This window comes from Pipistrellus kuhlii, unplaced genomic scaffold (assembly GCF_014108245.1).
Source record: "Pipistrellus kuhlii isolate mPipKuh1 unplaced genomic scaffold, mPipKuh1.p scaffold_m20_p_2, whole genome shotgun sequence".
Lineage (NCBI taxonomy): Eukaryota > Metazoa > Chordata > Mammalia > Chiroptera > Vespertilionidae > Pipistrellus > Pipistrellus kuhlii.
In genome coordinates this window covers 38578495-38594795 of record NW_023425515.1, presented here as the reverse complement: position 1 = coordinate 38594795, position 16301 = coordinate 38578495, and the positions used below count along the sequence as shown (strand labels likewise).

The window sequence follows — 16301 nt, the reverse complement described above, 5'->3', positions numbered from 1 at the left end:
ACCTGGGATCTTTCAGTCCACAGGCAGATGCTCTATCCACTGAGCCAAACCAGTCAGGTCTCAGCTTTGGTTTTTAAAGAGCATTGCAATTAGGCTTTGCTTAATGTTCTTTTTATTGAATCACTTATACAGTCTATTTTCCAGAAATATTTTATGCTAATAGTTTTCAATTTGATGCTAACCAAAAATGAAAAGATTAGCAGGACATTTTGCAACTCAAAACTACATTTTAAAATAGTACTTGTCAACTGAAAGAGCACAAAAGAAAAAACAATGTAAAAAAAAAGCCTTTAAAAAAAAAAAAAGAATAACAGTGCTGTCAGCAAATACTTAGTCAAATCAAAGAAAAGAACCAAAATATTACCAGACCATGGAAAACAAAGAATTTCAAAAAGAAAAGTGAATGGAATGCTACAGAGAAGCCAAAGATGAGAAAGTATAAAAGCCACAACTGCATCTGTGACCTTCAGGAGAGCGGGGCCAGAATCCAAAGCGAATGAGATTAAGCAGGTGAGGAGCCTAATCGGGTCTGTTTGGAGGAATTTGAAGGGGAAGGGAAGAAGGACAGGCTAGTAGCTCAACTAGCCAGCAATTTATTTGGAATGGTGACCTTGAACCTGCTTGCAAGTAGAGAAGCAGATGCTGGGAGATACCATCAGAGGCAGGGAGGGTGGAGTCAAAGGTCATGCTGAGTAGAAAGTAGGAGGGAAAGATTTTGCACTTCCATCCTGGAAAATGAGAGGTGGATGTGTGAGGAAAAGACATCTGTGCTCATAAGGCTGTGGAGACAGAGATAGAAAAAAAGTGGATAAAACAGAGAGACACAGAGACTCGGGGGCCAAAAAGACTGAGAGGGAGACAGAGATTGGTAGCTGTGTCTAATATGTGCTTAGAAATCCATTTATCTGGAAAGAGCCTATATTATCCTGTCTCCTCCAAACTGCAATGGAGAAATATAGACTAGCTCTGCCTGGGGTTGAATAGAACTGCCTGTGACTTCCCAATGGGGTCAGGAGGGCATTTCTTGTTTTTAAGGCCAAGACTTTGTATCCCAAACCTGATGGTAACCAGGCAAGCCAGCTCCTAGTTCTGGAAAGGCTCTCAGAGTTTCCTGAAGAGATAAAGGGTTAATTGCTATCAACATTTTAGAGGAGAGCCAAGTAGGATCCCAACCAGGGATTTTATTCTCATGACTGTTATTATTCACAAAAGCCTGCATGGCAGATCTTGGAGTAATGCTTCCTCAAATGAGCTCCAGGAGCATCTGCCGATTTGACGAACAATCTAATGCCATCAAAGCAGGAGCCAGTGATGACTCACTGCAAACTGTTGTTGAGTGTTGCTGAGTGCAGCAGCCCTCCCTGGCATGGTCGCTCCCAGCCTGGGCCCAGGAGCCCAGAGGCACTAGGAGAAAGACAGCAGGGAGAGGCTCTAGTTTGGGGCATGTTTCTCAGTTCTACCCTCTGTCCTTGGCTTCCTGCTCTTCTCCTGGCACCTAAAACCTTCATAAGGACATGTTTTGAGAGTAACTGAGCCAGACACATACCCTCCCTGCTATTAATCTTGAGGTTTGTCCAGGGAAGGTCAGTTATGAAAAAATAAAGGATGGAGCCTGTCCTTTTCTCTCCTAGCTCTTTTCTATTTTATTTTATTTTATTTTTACTTATTTTTTTTTTTAGACCTAAATACTTAGGAATTATCTTACAGCACAAGGAGAAAATTGACATATTAGAGAAAAGCCATTCTTTTCCACCATGTTTTCAACAGCATGCTTCATCTTAACCAGGATTCCAGGGCACTGACCTGGTCTTGCTCATTGGAGACCAGTCCTTCCCAGGGTTCTGCATGCAGGCAGAGCCCTGCCCTGGGGCCTCCATGCCCAGAACTCACTCTCCATCACTCCCTTTTCTACCTAAATTTAGCAATGTGTTACAAAAGCCTCCTGTGGTTCCCTGCCCCACTAAACCGTGCAGCCTCTAGTGTTCTCTCTTCACCTCCCCCACCTGCTTCCTGCGCCTGTCCTTCTCTGTCACCTCCTGGCATTTTCATTCCTGCCCCCACCAACCCCTCCACTTCCTTCCACTTTCCTTTCCATTTCTCTCACCTGCCAGCTCGCTCCCGGATTTCTTTTACTTCTGTGCCTCCTCTCTGTCCTTGGACTCTCTCCACTGACTTTGTCCTTTTTGTCCCTTTTCAGACAATTAGCTATGACGTCTTCAAGCTGTTCATGAGGGCATACCTGGAGGTGGACCTGCCCCAGCCACTGAGCATGCACCTCTTCCTGGCCTTCAGCCAGAAGCCCAGACAGGAGGTCCCTGACCACCCAAAGGAGGGGACCAGCAACAGTGAGGCCAGTGCCCCAGGTACATGGATCAGCATTCTTTGGAAGAGAGGTTTTGCAGCTCTAACCCACTTGCCACAGGCATAGTATTATAATTTCCCTGTGGAGTATGACTGGGGAACAGGGGGACAGACCTCCTTGCTTTACTGGACCTCACAGGAAGCCCTGTATGATATATCTCTCAGTAAGGGGACAGGGCATAATTCTTGCCACTCAGGAGCAGAGGGGAGGATGGGGGAAGAGGAGCACAGAGAGAAGAGAGCCTTCCGCAAAGGCTGTCACATTCAGCTAGTGTGCCCAAGCTACAACCAACCTGGGAGTGTCGCAAAGGTATGGTATGGTCACAGTTTCTTGAAACTTGAGTTATGATGGGGAAAACACAGTCAACCCCAACAAGTAAGCATGAACCCAGCTGACACCCAGAGACACAGGTACAATCCAAGTGATCCAGACCTCGAGGACTGTCCCCTAACGGCCCTTCTAGGAAGCTGGAGGTGTGGGCTGACCTCTAAATCTTCTCTTTGTTCTTCAGAGTCTAATATACAGAATGTGGATAATGCTGCCAAAGCCGATGAGGCCTGTGCTCCTGATATGGGTAAGTCTTTGGAATTCGAGATTTGGAGAGGAGGGGGGAAGACTCATTCTTGAGGCAGATTGGGGAAACTTAACCAAGAGTTCGGTCTCCATGTAACTAACTGTATGCTCCTGAGCAGATCCTGTCTGCCTCCATCTCTGGGGCCCCTGTCATGCAAATGTACTGGGACTCTGTTGGCTGGGTGACAGTTCTTGGGCTACCAGTAGGTGGCTGGAAGGGGGGAGAGCAAGGTAAGAGTTTGCTTTGGTTCAATTCCAACAGCATTCATAAATGCAGGTTTGCGTAAGAAGAGAGGAGGAGCAAGGGAAGCCAGCTAACATTGTTTTGAAGGTCTATTTGCCAGGCACTTCCTTTATTTAACCTTCACAGTCATACCACCTTTCACGTTAAGGAACTGAGGCTTTAGCAGTTTATAATCCACTCTATGACCTGCAGAGCTAGGATTCAATCCAGAATTGTCCAACCCCTAAATTCCTGCTGTTTTCTACAACATCTCTCTGTGCTACAGTTTCCCCATCTGTAACATGAGTTGATAATGTATTGACATGGAGTTTGAGTTTTATGTATAAAGTGCTTAGCACAGCACCTGAATCATAGTGAATGTTCAATAAATATCAGCAATTATTATTCAGGCCACCTCTCTAGAATTGCATTTTTAATTGATTTTTTTAAATTACAATTGACATACAATATTATATTACTTTCAGGTGAGTATTCTTTACTCTTAACTCATCATGGTCTGCCAAGATCTCCTTTAACCTGCATCTTCAGTTGCCAAGCATATCCATTGGGCATCCTATTGCCATGGAAGGGCTCTCAGGGGCTCTCCTTCTCCCAGCTTCTCTTGAGGCATTAAATATAAAGAGTCAGAGAATCAGGCCTAATTTTCTACAGGCCTGTTATTGTCTGGAAAATACTGGGTCACATTGATGAGTTCCAACTCTTGGGATGTGCCCAGGGAATACAGAATACAGTTTTATTGTATTTTTCACATCTATATGTATGAAAGCCTAAGCGATTGCCCAACCTTTGAAGCAGTAGCTATGATGTGCATTGACCACCAGGGGGCAGATGCTCAATGCAGGAGATGCAGAGCTGTGGTGACTTGGTAGCTATGGTTCTCAGGTGACACACCTGGCACTAGAGAGGAGGGAGCCCGATTCCAGGGTTCGTCACCCAAGAACTGCCCTCTCGCAATCTGGGATCCCCAAAATCAGTCAGAGAGCTGATTTTGGCCCGATCCCCACAGGCCAGGCCAACAGACCCCACTGATGCATGAATCCTTGCACCAGGCCTCTATACATATGAAATAATACAACTGAATGAGAACTAATTATAACAGGGACTTAGGATCTAAAAATTTCTTAGAGTAGTTTGACTCTCCCCTGTCATAGTAAAAAGAGTAACTAGAAAGAGCATTAAGTTTTTAATATTTAACCGAAAGACTGGGGATATCAGAAATTTACTATGGATGGAAAGCAGAACATGGTTGGGAATGGAAATTACAGGTTACTCATGGAGTTCCAGAGAGCAAGGACTCAGAGCATCGACGCCTTCCTGAGGCTTTCAGGGACAGGTATGGGCTCACTCATCCCCCTGCAAGCATCCCACCCAACCATGCCATACATTGCCCCTTGGGTAAATGGAGTTAAATAACAAATAAGCCTCAAATCTTATGTGGAATAGAGGAGGCATATTCTGACACAAATCATTCTCCTGGTAAGAAAGAAAAGATAAGACTGGAAGTTTTGAGGTCCTAAACTCTCAGCAAGAAAATCAACTATGAAAAGAATTTGCCCCCCTCTGTGTCACTGAGCCCCAACCCCCTTTGTTTTTTGTTTGTTTGTTTGTTTGTTTTTTAAATATATTTTATTGATTTTCTTACAGAGAGGAAGGGAGAGAGATAGAGAGCTAGAAACATCAATGAGAGAGAAACATCGACCAGCTGCCTCTTGCACACCCCCTACCGGGGATGTGTCTGCAACCAATGTACATGCCCTTGGCCGGAATTGAACCTGGGACCTTTCAGACCACAGACCGACGCTCTACCGCTGAGCTAAACCAGTTTCGGCCCCATTCGGTTTTTATAGAACTGCCCATAGGTACTTCTTTTCCCAGCTCTGGAACCCTGGGCTGGGACCCCTTGCACCTCCAGGCAGCCTCTGCAGATCTCCCTCCCAATTAAAAAAGTGTGCTTTCTTCTTTACTTCTCTAGTTGTTGGACTTCCATTCAGCCAGCTTTCCAGTGCTTCTGGATGATAGTTGTTCTGTATTTTGTAATTTTGATGTGGTTGTGGGAGACAGTGAGTACAGGCGTTTACCTATGCTGCCATCTTGGTTCCCCATTCTACTATCATCTTTTCTGAAAATTCAGAGTATAGGTGAATTGCTTACAAATATATAGATACATCAAAGAGTCAGTATAAATGCCACAAACTGGATTTCTGGGACCACTCATCTATAATAATAAAATTATAATATGCAAATCTACTGAACGGCCAAACAGCAGAATGACCGTTCGGATGACCATGCTATGACACGTACTGGTGCCAGGCCAGCCAAGGCAGATGCAATGTGATTGGCTGGCGGAGGGGCACTATTGCCCCACAATCACTCCATAGAGGGAGGCCCAGGCCACCACCAGCAGGGTGATCAATCGGGGGGCTTCACAATTGTCCCAAAGAGGAAGGCCCTGGTCACTGGCCAGCAGGGCAATTGACCAGGGCCATGGGGGGGCCCTCTGTGATCACCCCAAAGAGGGAGGCCGAGGCCACCATCTACAGGGTGATTGATGGGGGTGGGCTCTTTGATCAATCACTCTAAAGGGGGAGGCCCAGTCTACCCTGCCAGTGGTGCTGTGGCAGGTGGGTGGGGCCTCCCTCTGCAAGACAATCAATCATGGGGGTCCCAGACTGCAAGAAGGCACAGGCTGGACCCCGCCCAAATGCATGAATTTCATGCACCAGGCCTCTAGTTTGATTATATTTATGTAACCAATGCTTTTGAAGATACTTATATAAACTTCTTGTCTCTGACATGAAAAGGATCTAATATTTACTAAACATTAAGAGTCCTCAAATGCTTTCCTCTTGCCTATTACAGAATCAGAGATCACCAAGAAGCAAGTGCCTGCTAAAGACCAAGGGGCTGCAATCTCCCTGGGAAACCCTGTTGCTCAATCTTTAGGCTCTGAACCCCCGACAGTGTATCTGAAGGATGTTGCGTGTTACCTGTCCCTGCTGGAGACAGGGAGGCCTCAGGATAAGCTAGAGTGTAAGTATTCACCCTGTCAAGGGCTTTCATCTTTTTCCTAGGAGAAGGTTGAGTGTCCTACATACACATGATTGTAAACATGTTGGAGATTGTTACGGGACCCTGGTTAGAGGTCCTGTCTCCTTAGGAGAGGTTTTGCTGCCCTGTCATCAGCAGTGATGAGAACATTTCCTAGAATTCACCCTGGGGCACAGGACCAGGTCTATAGAGAGCAGGAAGTGCATGCAAGACCTTGGTACTGAGGACCGGGATTTGGAAAGGAAAGGGGTCTCCACAAGGGATCGAGACTCCTCTCCTTTGCTGGCAGGCCTCCCTGAGATGCTATAACCAGGAAGCTGCTGCCTCCTCTTAGTAGTAGATTTTACAAGAGAAAATATTCAGTATCTGTCATTCTTCCCCTATTCTGTGCCCAAGCAACTCTATAACTATGAGAAATGTTGTTGTTGTTTTTTTGAGATCTAATCAGCTTCTATCTTGTTAAAGCTTATTTACATTTTCACTCATCCTACCCCAAGTTTTTTGGCCTCTAGAGAAAGAGGTCTAGTTCATTAAGGGAGTTGAGCTAGGCTAGGTTTCACGCTACTACTAAAGTTGGTTTCGAAGATGTTCAGGAGGAAAATGACAGATGTTCAGAAAGGAAAGCCCAGAGTGTCTGACCCTTTGCACATGACTCACTCCAGGGGTGGTCTCACTGCTTCTGAGAGCCTCCAGGAAAACTTTTTAAAACAGGTAGTGATAGGAACTTGTTAAAAAATATATGATATTGTTTTGGTTTCTCTTAGGACCTTAACAGGCATAAGGGGAAAACATACACATTATAGCAAAGTCAAAATTCCAGCAATTAGTTCTAGCCAGTGTGGCACCAGCCCATGTACCAAAGAGTCACAGGTTCAATTCTCCGTCAGGGCACATACCTAGGTTGCAGGTTTGATCCCAGATCTGGGCACATATGGGGGAGGGGGGGGTTACTGATCAATGTTTCTCTCTCACATGAGTGTTTTTTTCTCTCTCCCTCACCCTTCCTCCCTCTCTAAGAATCAGTGAAAAAGCATATCCTTACATTAGGGTTAAAAAAAAAATCCAGCAATTAACAAGACTAGTCAACAAACTTAAACATTAGCAAGGAAAAATCTGACAAAGGTTAAACCTTGCCAAGAACAAAATGAAACAGTTTGCTCATTAGCTGATCTTAAAATCAACTCCCGTAGATTTGCGGTTTTAACGGTTGCAAGTCTTAAGCATTAATTTGGAAACAAATGTCACAGCTTTCTCTTTCTTCTGGCCAATCTTAAAAGTGAAATGTCAAATTATTTTCACCATCCAGCGGATTTTGAGTCTCAGGCATTATATTGTTCATAACTACCAAACAGGATGTGGCAGATGCTTCCGATTAGTGGCTCTAAGACTCAGTCTTGTGCTTCCAATAAAAAGAAATTGCGTATTAAAAAAATTTACAAGAGAAAATTTCAAACATAGATAAAAGTGGAGAGCACAATGAACTTAAATGTTCCTGTCAGCCACCTTCAACATTTACCAGTTTATTGTCAATTAGGGTTTTTTTATACCTCCCATTTATTCCCTCTGTCTCAGATTATTTTGAAACAAATTCCAGACCTCACCTAATTTAATCTGTAAATATTTCAGTATGTACCTCTAAAATATGAGTTTTTCTTATATATAACCACAATGTCATTATCATATCTAAAGATAATAATTCCTTACTGTTACCAAATATTCAGCCAGCATTCACATTTCCCCAATTATCTTATGTATTTTACCTGAGTCAGGATCTAGATAAGGTCCATACACTGCCATTGATCACTATGTGTCCTCAATTTCTTTTAATCTTTTGCTTATTTTTTTTTCCTTGCACTTTTCCATTGCAGAAACTTGATTGTTTGTCCTGTAAGCTTCTCTCTCTCTCTCTCTCTCTCTCTCTCTCTCTCTCTCTCTCTCTCTCTCTCTCTCTCTCTCTCCTCCCTCAATTAAACCAAATCAATTCAAATTCTCCTTTGGCCCTAGTTGGTTTGGCTAAGTGGATAGAGCGTCGGCCTGCAGACTGAAGGGTCCCAGGTTCAATTCCAGTCAAGGTCACATGCCTGGATTGCAAACTTGATCCCCAGTAGGGAGTGTGCTGGAGGCAGCCAATCAATGATTCTCTCTCATCATTGATGTTTCTGTCTCTCTCTCCCTCTCCCTTCTTCTCTAAAATCAATAAAAAAAAAATTTTTTTTAATTCTCCCTTGATTTAAATAATTAAAAACGGGTTACGCCTTTCTTTTTAACAACCAAACATGTATCCCACCTATCAATAAAAAAGTAATACAATAATACCAATAACTCTCATCATTGAACACTTATCCTCATTTTACATGTAAGAAAGCACAGAATGGTTAAATGGCTTGTCCAAGGCCAGGCTGCTAAAAGATAGGATGCTTACTCACACTTTCTGCTTCTACTCTTCATGCACAGTAGGACCAGAAGAGCTCCGTGTTAGAGTTACCTATCCAGGGTCTGGGAGCAACATAGTGGGAGGTCTGTCCTTCTTTACATCATTCAACCATCTGTCTGGCAAGTCAGCCTCATATGTTAAGCTCCTCTAACTATACCTCTGGTACCCCAGCCCCACCATCATCTGGGCATTTGCTCTGAGTTGTGTTCCAGAGATGCTGAAAGGTGTGAATGCCTTACAGGGACTCACACTCATGACCTGGATCTCGGCTACAGAGTTATTGCTTAGGCAGTTCCAGAAGCCAGGTGGCTTGGTTATCCTCCCTCTCTCCTCTTCCTTGCAAGGAAATCAGATTCTGTTACTTTGGAGGGTGGGTGAGCTGGCTGCAACAGCCTTTGCCCGAGTGGTGGTCAGAACTGATCTAAAAACTAGCAGCAACAGAGCCTGAGCCATCCCTGGTGCCTGGAGGATGCCTCAAGCCTTTTCTCTGTGTTTCTTGCAGTCATGTTTCGTCTCTATGATTCGGATGAGAATGGTCTCCTAGATCAAACGGTAAGCTCTCAAAATATCTTTCCAAGAAAGGCTAAGGGAGAAGGGAACAACAGGTGGAGAAAGAGTCCGTAACTCTTTATAGGAGTTTTGTCTTTATAAGAATAGCTATGTCTCAATATGGGCTGCAAATATGAGTAGAATCCCCACCTTCTTTTTCCAAAGAGCCAGAACTCCAACTTGCCATTTCATTCCAGAAACCCAGGATTATAAAATCTTAGAATGGGGAGGTGCTTTAGTATCTTATCTAGTTTAATTCCTTAATGGGTTCAGAACTTCTCCCTGCAATTCCCTGCTGGAGTCTAGGAGCCGAGGAGAGGAGGTAGGAAAGGCAGCAAGACCAGGGCAAGAGGGCAGGGGGAAGCAGGTAACTGCTGGTGTGCTTCTGCATCACCGTCACCATCCTCTCCTTCCCTGGACTCTAAGAGTCTCACTCGTCTGCTCTGAGCACATGATCCTATTTCCATGTACCTGAGAAACTCTGAGGTCCGTCTCCCCCATTCTTTTGCCCAATTCCCTCAGGAGTAGACAAGGATAGGTCAGTGATCATGAAGTGAGAGGAAGGATAGAAAAGGAAGAAGGCAGAGAGAGGGGAGATAGCAAATAGAGTCAGGCAAGCCTTGTCTTCATGACTGGCAATGTGAAAGGTGAAACTCCTTCATGAAAAGCTCTGAGGTTGAGGTGCATGAGGCTGGGTTTGAACAAAGGGAAGAAGAAAGGGAACAAATTCACTAAACAAATTCACTAAGTCATCCCAATTTCTTCCAAATTCCAGGGTGTCTTTGTGGGAGCCCTATGGCCATATTGCAATGCTGTGATTTATGTCATGTGAGGGAACATGCATGTATTAACTATCTACTATGTGCCAGACACTGTTCTAAATACTGTGCATATATCAGTGATCCAATTGACAAAAACAAACAAACAAACAACAACAAAAAAAACAACCTATGCCCTTATGAAGCTTTCATTTTAGTGCAAACTCACACACTGAGAAACATAGTAAAATGTGTCCTAGGAGAAAAAATAAGAGAAAAAGTGTTGGAGGGAGCTGCTGTTTTAGCTGGATGAGCTAAGGAAGGTCTCCCTGAGGAAGGGATGTCTGAACAGAGACTTGAAGAAAGTGAGGGACTATAAGTCCTGGGAACACCTAAGTCTAGAGGAAGTGCCTTCCAGGAGAGGGAACAGAGAATACAAAAGTCCCGAGGAGTGCCTGGAATGTTAGCAGATTAGGTAAGAGCCCAGAGTGACTGTAGCAGATTGAATGAATAGGAAAAGTCAGAGTGAGTAAGCAATAAGAGATGAGATCAGAGAAGAAATGGGATAGGAGTAGAGGAAGTTTGCAAAGCTTTTAGGTGATTGAAAGGGTTTACTTTTAACTCTGGATAAATGGAGAACCATTGGGTATTTTACACAGAGGAGTGATGTGATTGACTTGGGTTATAATAGGATCACTAGCTCCTGTGTTGTCTAGACTATAGGGGCACAAGTGGGGATACCAGGTGGGAGGTTATTGAAATCAGAGAGACAAGAAAGGATGGTAACTTGCACCAGGGTAGAAGCATTGCAGGTAGTAAGAAGTGGTTAGATTTCAAATGTATTTGGAGAATAACATCAGTGGACTGAAGCAGTCTCCAAAGTGTTACCTAATTCAACTTCCCACTGAGAATCCCTGGCAGCTGGGCGCCCACTCTCTTTGTGATCATTCCCAGTACTGGAGAGTTCAACCACTGCCTTAACACAGCTAACTACATCACCGAGGATGACTCAGCAAGGGCTTCCTTCCTACATAAAAGGCACCGCTGGTGTGCCGGAGAAGTTTTACCATGAAACCTGCTTCTGTTTCGCCTCTCCCTTTCCCAATCCAGCAGTGAAGCCAAAATAAGCCAGCCCTTAACACATTTTTCCCGATACCCATTGGCTTGCTGCTGGCCTCTGTAGCTGACCAGGACAGCTGATGGGTGGATATTGATTCTATACAATCAGCCTTCATGTATTTGAAGGTACTATCACATCTTCTGTAAAATGTCCCCCAGGCTCAGATTTCCCCATCCTCATACTTTCTCAGACGCAGACTTAAACATGCACTCTGGTCAAACTCTGGTTTCTCAATGCCATTTTAAAAACATGGCATAGAACCAACCTCCTCCCCCCATGATTCATTAATCATCCACAGGTTGTTTAACCAGGGTAGACATCAGACGAGCCAGTTCTTCCTGGAAATGCCCACTCATTGACACAGCTCAAGGCTGAGTTTAATTCTCATTTCTGAGTCACATTGTTTACTGGTTAAATTTTAGTCCCAGCTAGATTCACAAGCTCTTTTCCTTAGAAACTTCTGTAGAACCTGTCCTCAACTTTCTGCCTACTTCCTCTGCCCCCCATCTACCACCTCATCTGCAGTTTTGCAATGAATTATTATTTTTTAAATTTAAATGAAATACAATTTTTAAAGTTCCTGTTGCTTTTTTGCTTGCTTGGTTTGAGCCAGAATTCTACCTGGTGGAGGTAACACTAGTGAACCTTGCTTCAGTTCACTCATGTCTCCCCACATTGATCTCACCATTAACATCTTAGATTGTGCCCAAGAGATGCAAATGCCTCCTTAGTCTAGTGTATTTCAGTGGGCCTCTGGATGCCCTGATTCCTTAGCATACAACAATTATGTGAGGTTTTAGATTGAGCCTGGCCTAAGTAGCAAGTGAAAAGCTCACTCACCAGCCCATTAACCCCTCATGAATTTCCTGTCCACAGAGTCCTGGGTTCAGGGCTGGTCATGACACAAAGAAAATAGAGGAGATGCCAAAAGGATCTAAATTATAGTATCTGAACTAAGGCCCACACAGAGACCCTACATCCACCTGACACTGACCTCTGAGGGGTATAGGTAGATCCCAAGTCAGTAAAGCTGTGGGAATGAGGAGTGACTAAAGAGCGAAGCGAGAACTGCTTTGTTTTGTAAGCATGTGAGAGAGTTGAGATCCCAAAGAAGGAGAAAACAGAAGTGCTTCCTATGATCTCTAAGTCAAAGCCAAGACTAGGGGAAGAAAGGTGAGTCCACATGGGTCTAAGAAGGTCAGTGTTCAGGGAGTTTTCAGTATACCTCTGGCCTAGCTGTTTTCTGTGCTTCTTGTGAGCATCTATTCTCCACTGAGCTTTGTGGTCAAGGCAGAATAAAGAGCAGAAACAAGTAGTGAGCTCCCCGTGGAATGCCAGGATATTACACCAGCTGCTTCCCATGTTCTGCCCTGCTCACCTTCCCACATGTTTTGATGTTGAGCCTTGCTCTTGAAAACACATCTTCAGTTGGTTTCTCGCCTTGATGTTTTTCTAGGAGATGGATCGTATTGTCAACCAGATGCTGCACATTGCTCAGTATCTTGAGTGGGATCCCACGGAGCTAAGGCCTGTGAGTTTCTGGAAACATGGGGTGACTTCTGAGAGAAAAGCAGGATACCCTCAGGATAAAAATGGGCAGGATCTCCCAGACTCATCCTGCTACAGGCAGCTTCTCGGGGGTCCTACATCTTGATCTCCCACTTTGCTGATAGGAAAAACTATAGGCAACAGGGGAAAATGTAGATATAATTCAAATAATAATTACCTCTAACCTTTTCCCTCAGAGCTAAATTTTTATAATAAGAGCTGGTAGATCAAAGAATTTAGAACTTGAATGAATTTTAAAATTTTTCCTTCATCACCAAGTAATACTAATTTTTTATATAAATGTACATTCTATATACCTTTTCTCTAGTCCCCACTACAGTGCTGCATACATAGCAATATTATTTCCATTCCACAGAGGAGCGAAGCAGAACCCAGAGAGTCGGGGTGGCTGGCTTGCCCAAGGCTGCCCAGTCAGGTCAGACAGAGCGGGGCTTGGATCTCTGCTCTCCTCACCTCCATTTGCTCCCTCGATGCTCTACTCACTGTGAACCAGAGTGGAAGGGGGCAAAACACAAGCCAGACAATGCAGAACAAAAGAGAAATAAGGGGGTAGTGGGGGCAGAGAAGTCAAGGATGAAAATGGACAATTGCTGCTCTGTGGATTCTGCAGATATTGAAGGAGATGTTGCAAGGGATGGACTACGACCGGGACGGCTTTGTGTCTCTACAGGAATGGGTCCATGGAGGGATGACCACCATCCCATTGCTGGTCCTCCTGGGCATGGACGACTCTGTAAGTCAGCAAGCTTGAGTTCAGATCTCTTGCCTTTCAGGAACATCAAGCTCTATGTGGAAGTTCATATCTACACATCACCTTGGCTTCTGCCCCAAAGGACAAACCCTATGCTCTAGGCCAGCCTCAAAGACCTCTCTTTTACCTATTAGTGACTGAAATATATTCATTCATTTGACAGCATGTACTAATTATTAGTAAATAAAGATATTGTTCTGAGCTCTGTGAAGGGACTAAAATATTCACCCACCAGAAGGTTATATTCAACCAATCTAAGAGCAAAACAAAATTCAAGGAAGAATTCCATCTTTTCCACAATTAGGTTGAAAAGTGCTATGAGAGTTGGGGAAGGAGGGAAGAGAAGGAGAAATAAAAGGAAAAAATACTGATCTATTGTGAGGCAGAGGGTGATCAAAACAACCAGATAAGGTAGGTATCTCCCTCCCTCCACCCCCACTCTTTATACAAATGGAAAGCTGAAATTATTAGCCTAAGGAGCGAAGAGAGAAGTCTGAATGTATTTTTATTTGACTCCAAAGATACTTCACTTTCTAAGGACCCAGACTTAGGAGTGATACCTGTGGGAAGAAATATCAGAGGATATTTGCCCTGGTCTTGAAGTATGTGTGGGATTTTAATATCCTGCTGTTGAGATAATAGTCAGTGGAAAGACCTAAGAGGATGTTTGACGTGTTTCCAAAGGATGGATATGATTTGGTGGTAAAAGATGATAGAAGAGAGAGTTTGTGGCCAAGAAAATAGCTTGATCAAAGACCCAAATGAAAGGAAGTTCATGTTTTAGAAAAACCTCCCCGCTACATCAAAGTAGAAAATACATGTAGAGGCTTCCTGCAAAATTATTGGTTATATATGCCTGACTGACCTAGTCAGTCACTGCATTTTCTGCTTATTTACCAATTGAAAGTAACTTTCATGCGCAAGCTAAAAGTAAAATTGTACCTTTGAAGCATTTGCCAGGACAATCACATAGGTTGTGTGACAGCACCGCTTTGAAAGTCTGAAGTGTCATACAGAGGAACAGAACAGGAAACTTTCAGCTGGGTGAGCCTCCAATTGCTGTGGTTGCCTGTAATGTCTCCATCAGACAATTCTACAACTCAGGACTGAAGCTGGGCCTTTATTTCCAATACGCAAGAGCTAGGAATCCTGCAGCCATGTCCTGGCATGTGCAGCTCTTTCCAAGGGCTACGCAGAAGTTCAGGAATGAGGATCTGTACAACTGTCTTTCTATTACTTAGATAGTCAGAGCTGGAGAAGACCTTGGTGTTCCTTGATCTGTCCCCTTCACTTTTCAAACTGAGGGTCCGAGAACACACAGCTAGTTACTACCAGGGGCCATCCTCCATATTCAGGAACAGCAGACCTCTCGTCCAAGGATCCCTTACCAAGAACGTATTAAGTACAAGAACCTATGTGTTCCCTAATCAGTTTGGCTCAGTGGATAGAGCGTTGGCCTGTGGACTCAAGGGTCCCAGGTTTGATTCCGGTCAAGGGCATATACCTTGGTTGTGGGCACACACCCAGTGGGGAGTGTGCAAGAGGCAGCTGATAGATGTTTCTCTCTCATTGATGTTTCTAACTCTCTATCCTTCTCCCTTCCTTCCTGTTAAAAAAATCAATAAAATATATTAGAAAGAAAAAAAAAGAACCCATGTGAGCTAGGACTGGGAGGAGGGGCACTCAGATAAGTAAGATAAACTTTCTGCTATCAATACTCAAGATCATACCTGAGTCAGAATGGAAGATCTGCTTCAGCGCTGGTTTAACATACCTGAGTGTTTGGTTTCTTGGGTGTTAACATAACATTGTTTTTTCACTAAATATGGAAATAGAGATGGGGCATTTTAATCATAAGAAACCAACATTTTTTCCCCCTAGTTTGGGCTTACTGACTCCAAAGAGCCGCCAGCTCTTCACATGGAGGGGACCCACTGTTTTATGGCTTGAGGAGGGAGGTACAGGCCATTTTCTCTCCTGTCTCTTCCCAAAGCCAAGTCAGCTTTATAGAAAACCAACTATATATCAAGAAAGTGGCAAGCAAATAACAAATGTAAATTTGGCTTTTATTAATCAAAAGTGTTATGCACTTATTTTTAAATACACACTAAATTGTACTTTTCTACATTTAATATTAGGGGTTCAGAGAAAGCATTCCTAAATGTCTTAAAAGTCACATTGCTTATTTGGCTTTTTCAAAACCTACAAAGGGCCCTTGATAAATCTGAGGATCTCTGAATGCAATATGTGCAAAGCAGTCTGTCTCCGTGAGATTGCAGCAGCGGCAATAAGCCTGGCATGCAAGGGGAGTTACTCCCACATCCTGCAGCCTCCACTGTGCCGACATGAAAGCGCCACATGATGGCGCTGTAGCCCACGCAGAAAAATTCCTTTGCTCTAAGCCATGGTCCCTCTGCTTCTTACTGCAACTATATGAAGACAGTACCTGATTTAGCTAATGAAGGTATTTCCAAGATAAAAATGATAGTCCTTTGGGTCTGCTGAGCTGTAGTTTCCTTTCATAAAGAAGGAGGACAGGCTCTGATGCCAGTAAGAGCCCCAATTTGACTACTGATTCAGTCACGTATTATTTGTGTGGTCTTGGGATATGTATGTAACTTCTCTGAGTCTCCATTTCATCATTTCCAGAACAGGCATAAACCTACCTCCTTACACATAAGAAAACACTTTACTTATCTTTGTGTCCCTTACTGTCCAGCACAGAGTAGGAACTTGATAAGTTTTGGTTATCAGACACTGGATTAGACACTTTACTTACAGAAACCATTAGGCTGTAATTCTATAGAGTCTGGTCTTGGAAGAAGCAGGGTGTTGAGGTGATGAGGAGAAATGAGACCCGCACTTGGAAACCCATACAGGCTCTTCTAGAGAC

General features: G+C 43.8%; 1 protein-coding gene across 8 annotated transcripts in view; it reads left to right on the top strand.

Moving 5' to 3' along the window:
• Nucleotides 1–16301, top strand: part of DGKG (diacylglycerol kinase gamma) — a 200607-nt gene that overhangs the window by 56564 nt on the left and 127742 nt on the right. For 6 of the 8 annotated variants that reach the window (XM_045583771.1, XM_036445411.2, XM_045583770.1 and 3 more), the window contains 6 exons: nucleotides 2198–2363; nucleotides 2874–2936; nucleotides 6039–6209; nucleotides 9164–9213; nucleotides 12545–12619; nucleotides 13268–13390. In XM_045583771.1, coding sequence (XP_045439727.1) covers nucleotides 2228–2363; nucleotides 2874–2936; nucleotides 6039–6209; nucleotides 9164–9213; nucleotides 12545–12619; nucleotides 13268–13390 — 618 coding nt within the window. In that variant the 5' untranslated portion in view covers nucleotides 2198–2227. The remainder of the gene's footprint in view (nucleotides 1–2197; nucleotides 2364–2873; nucleotides 2937–6038; nucleotides 6210–9163; nucleotides 9214–12544; nucleotides 12620–13267; nucleotides 13391–16301) is intronic. The other 2 variants (XM_036445408.2, XM_036445410.2) reach the window with 2 other exon arrangements.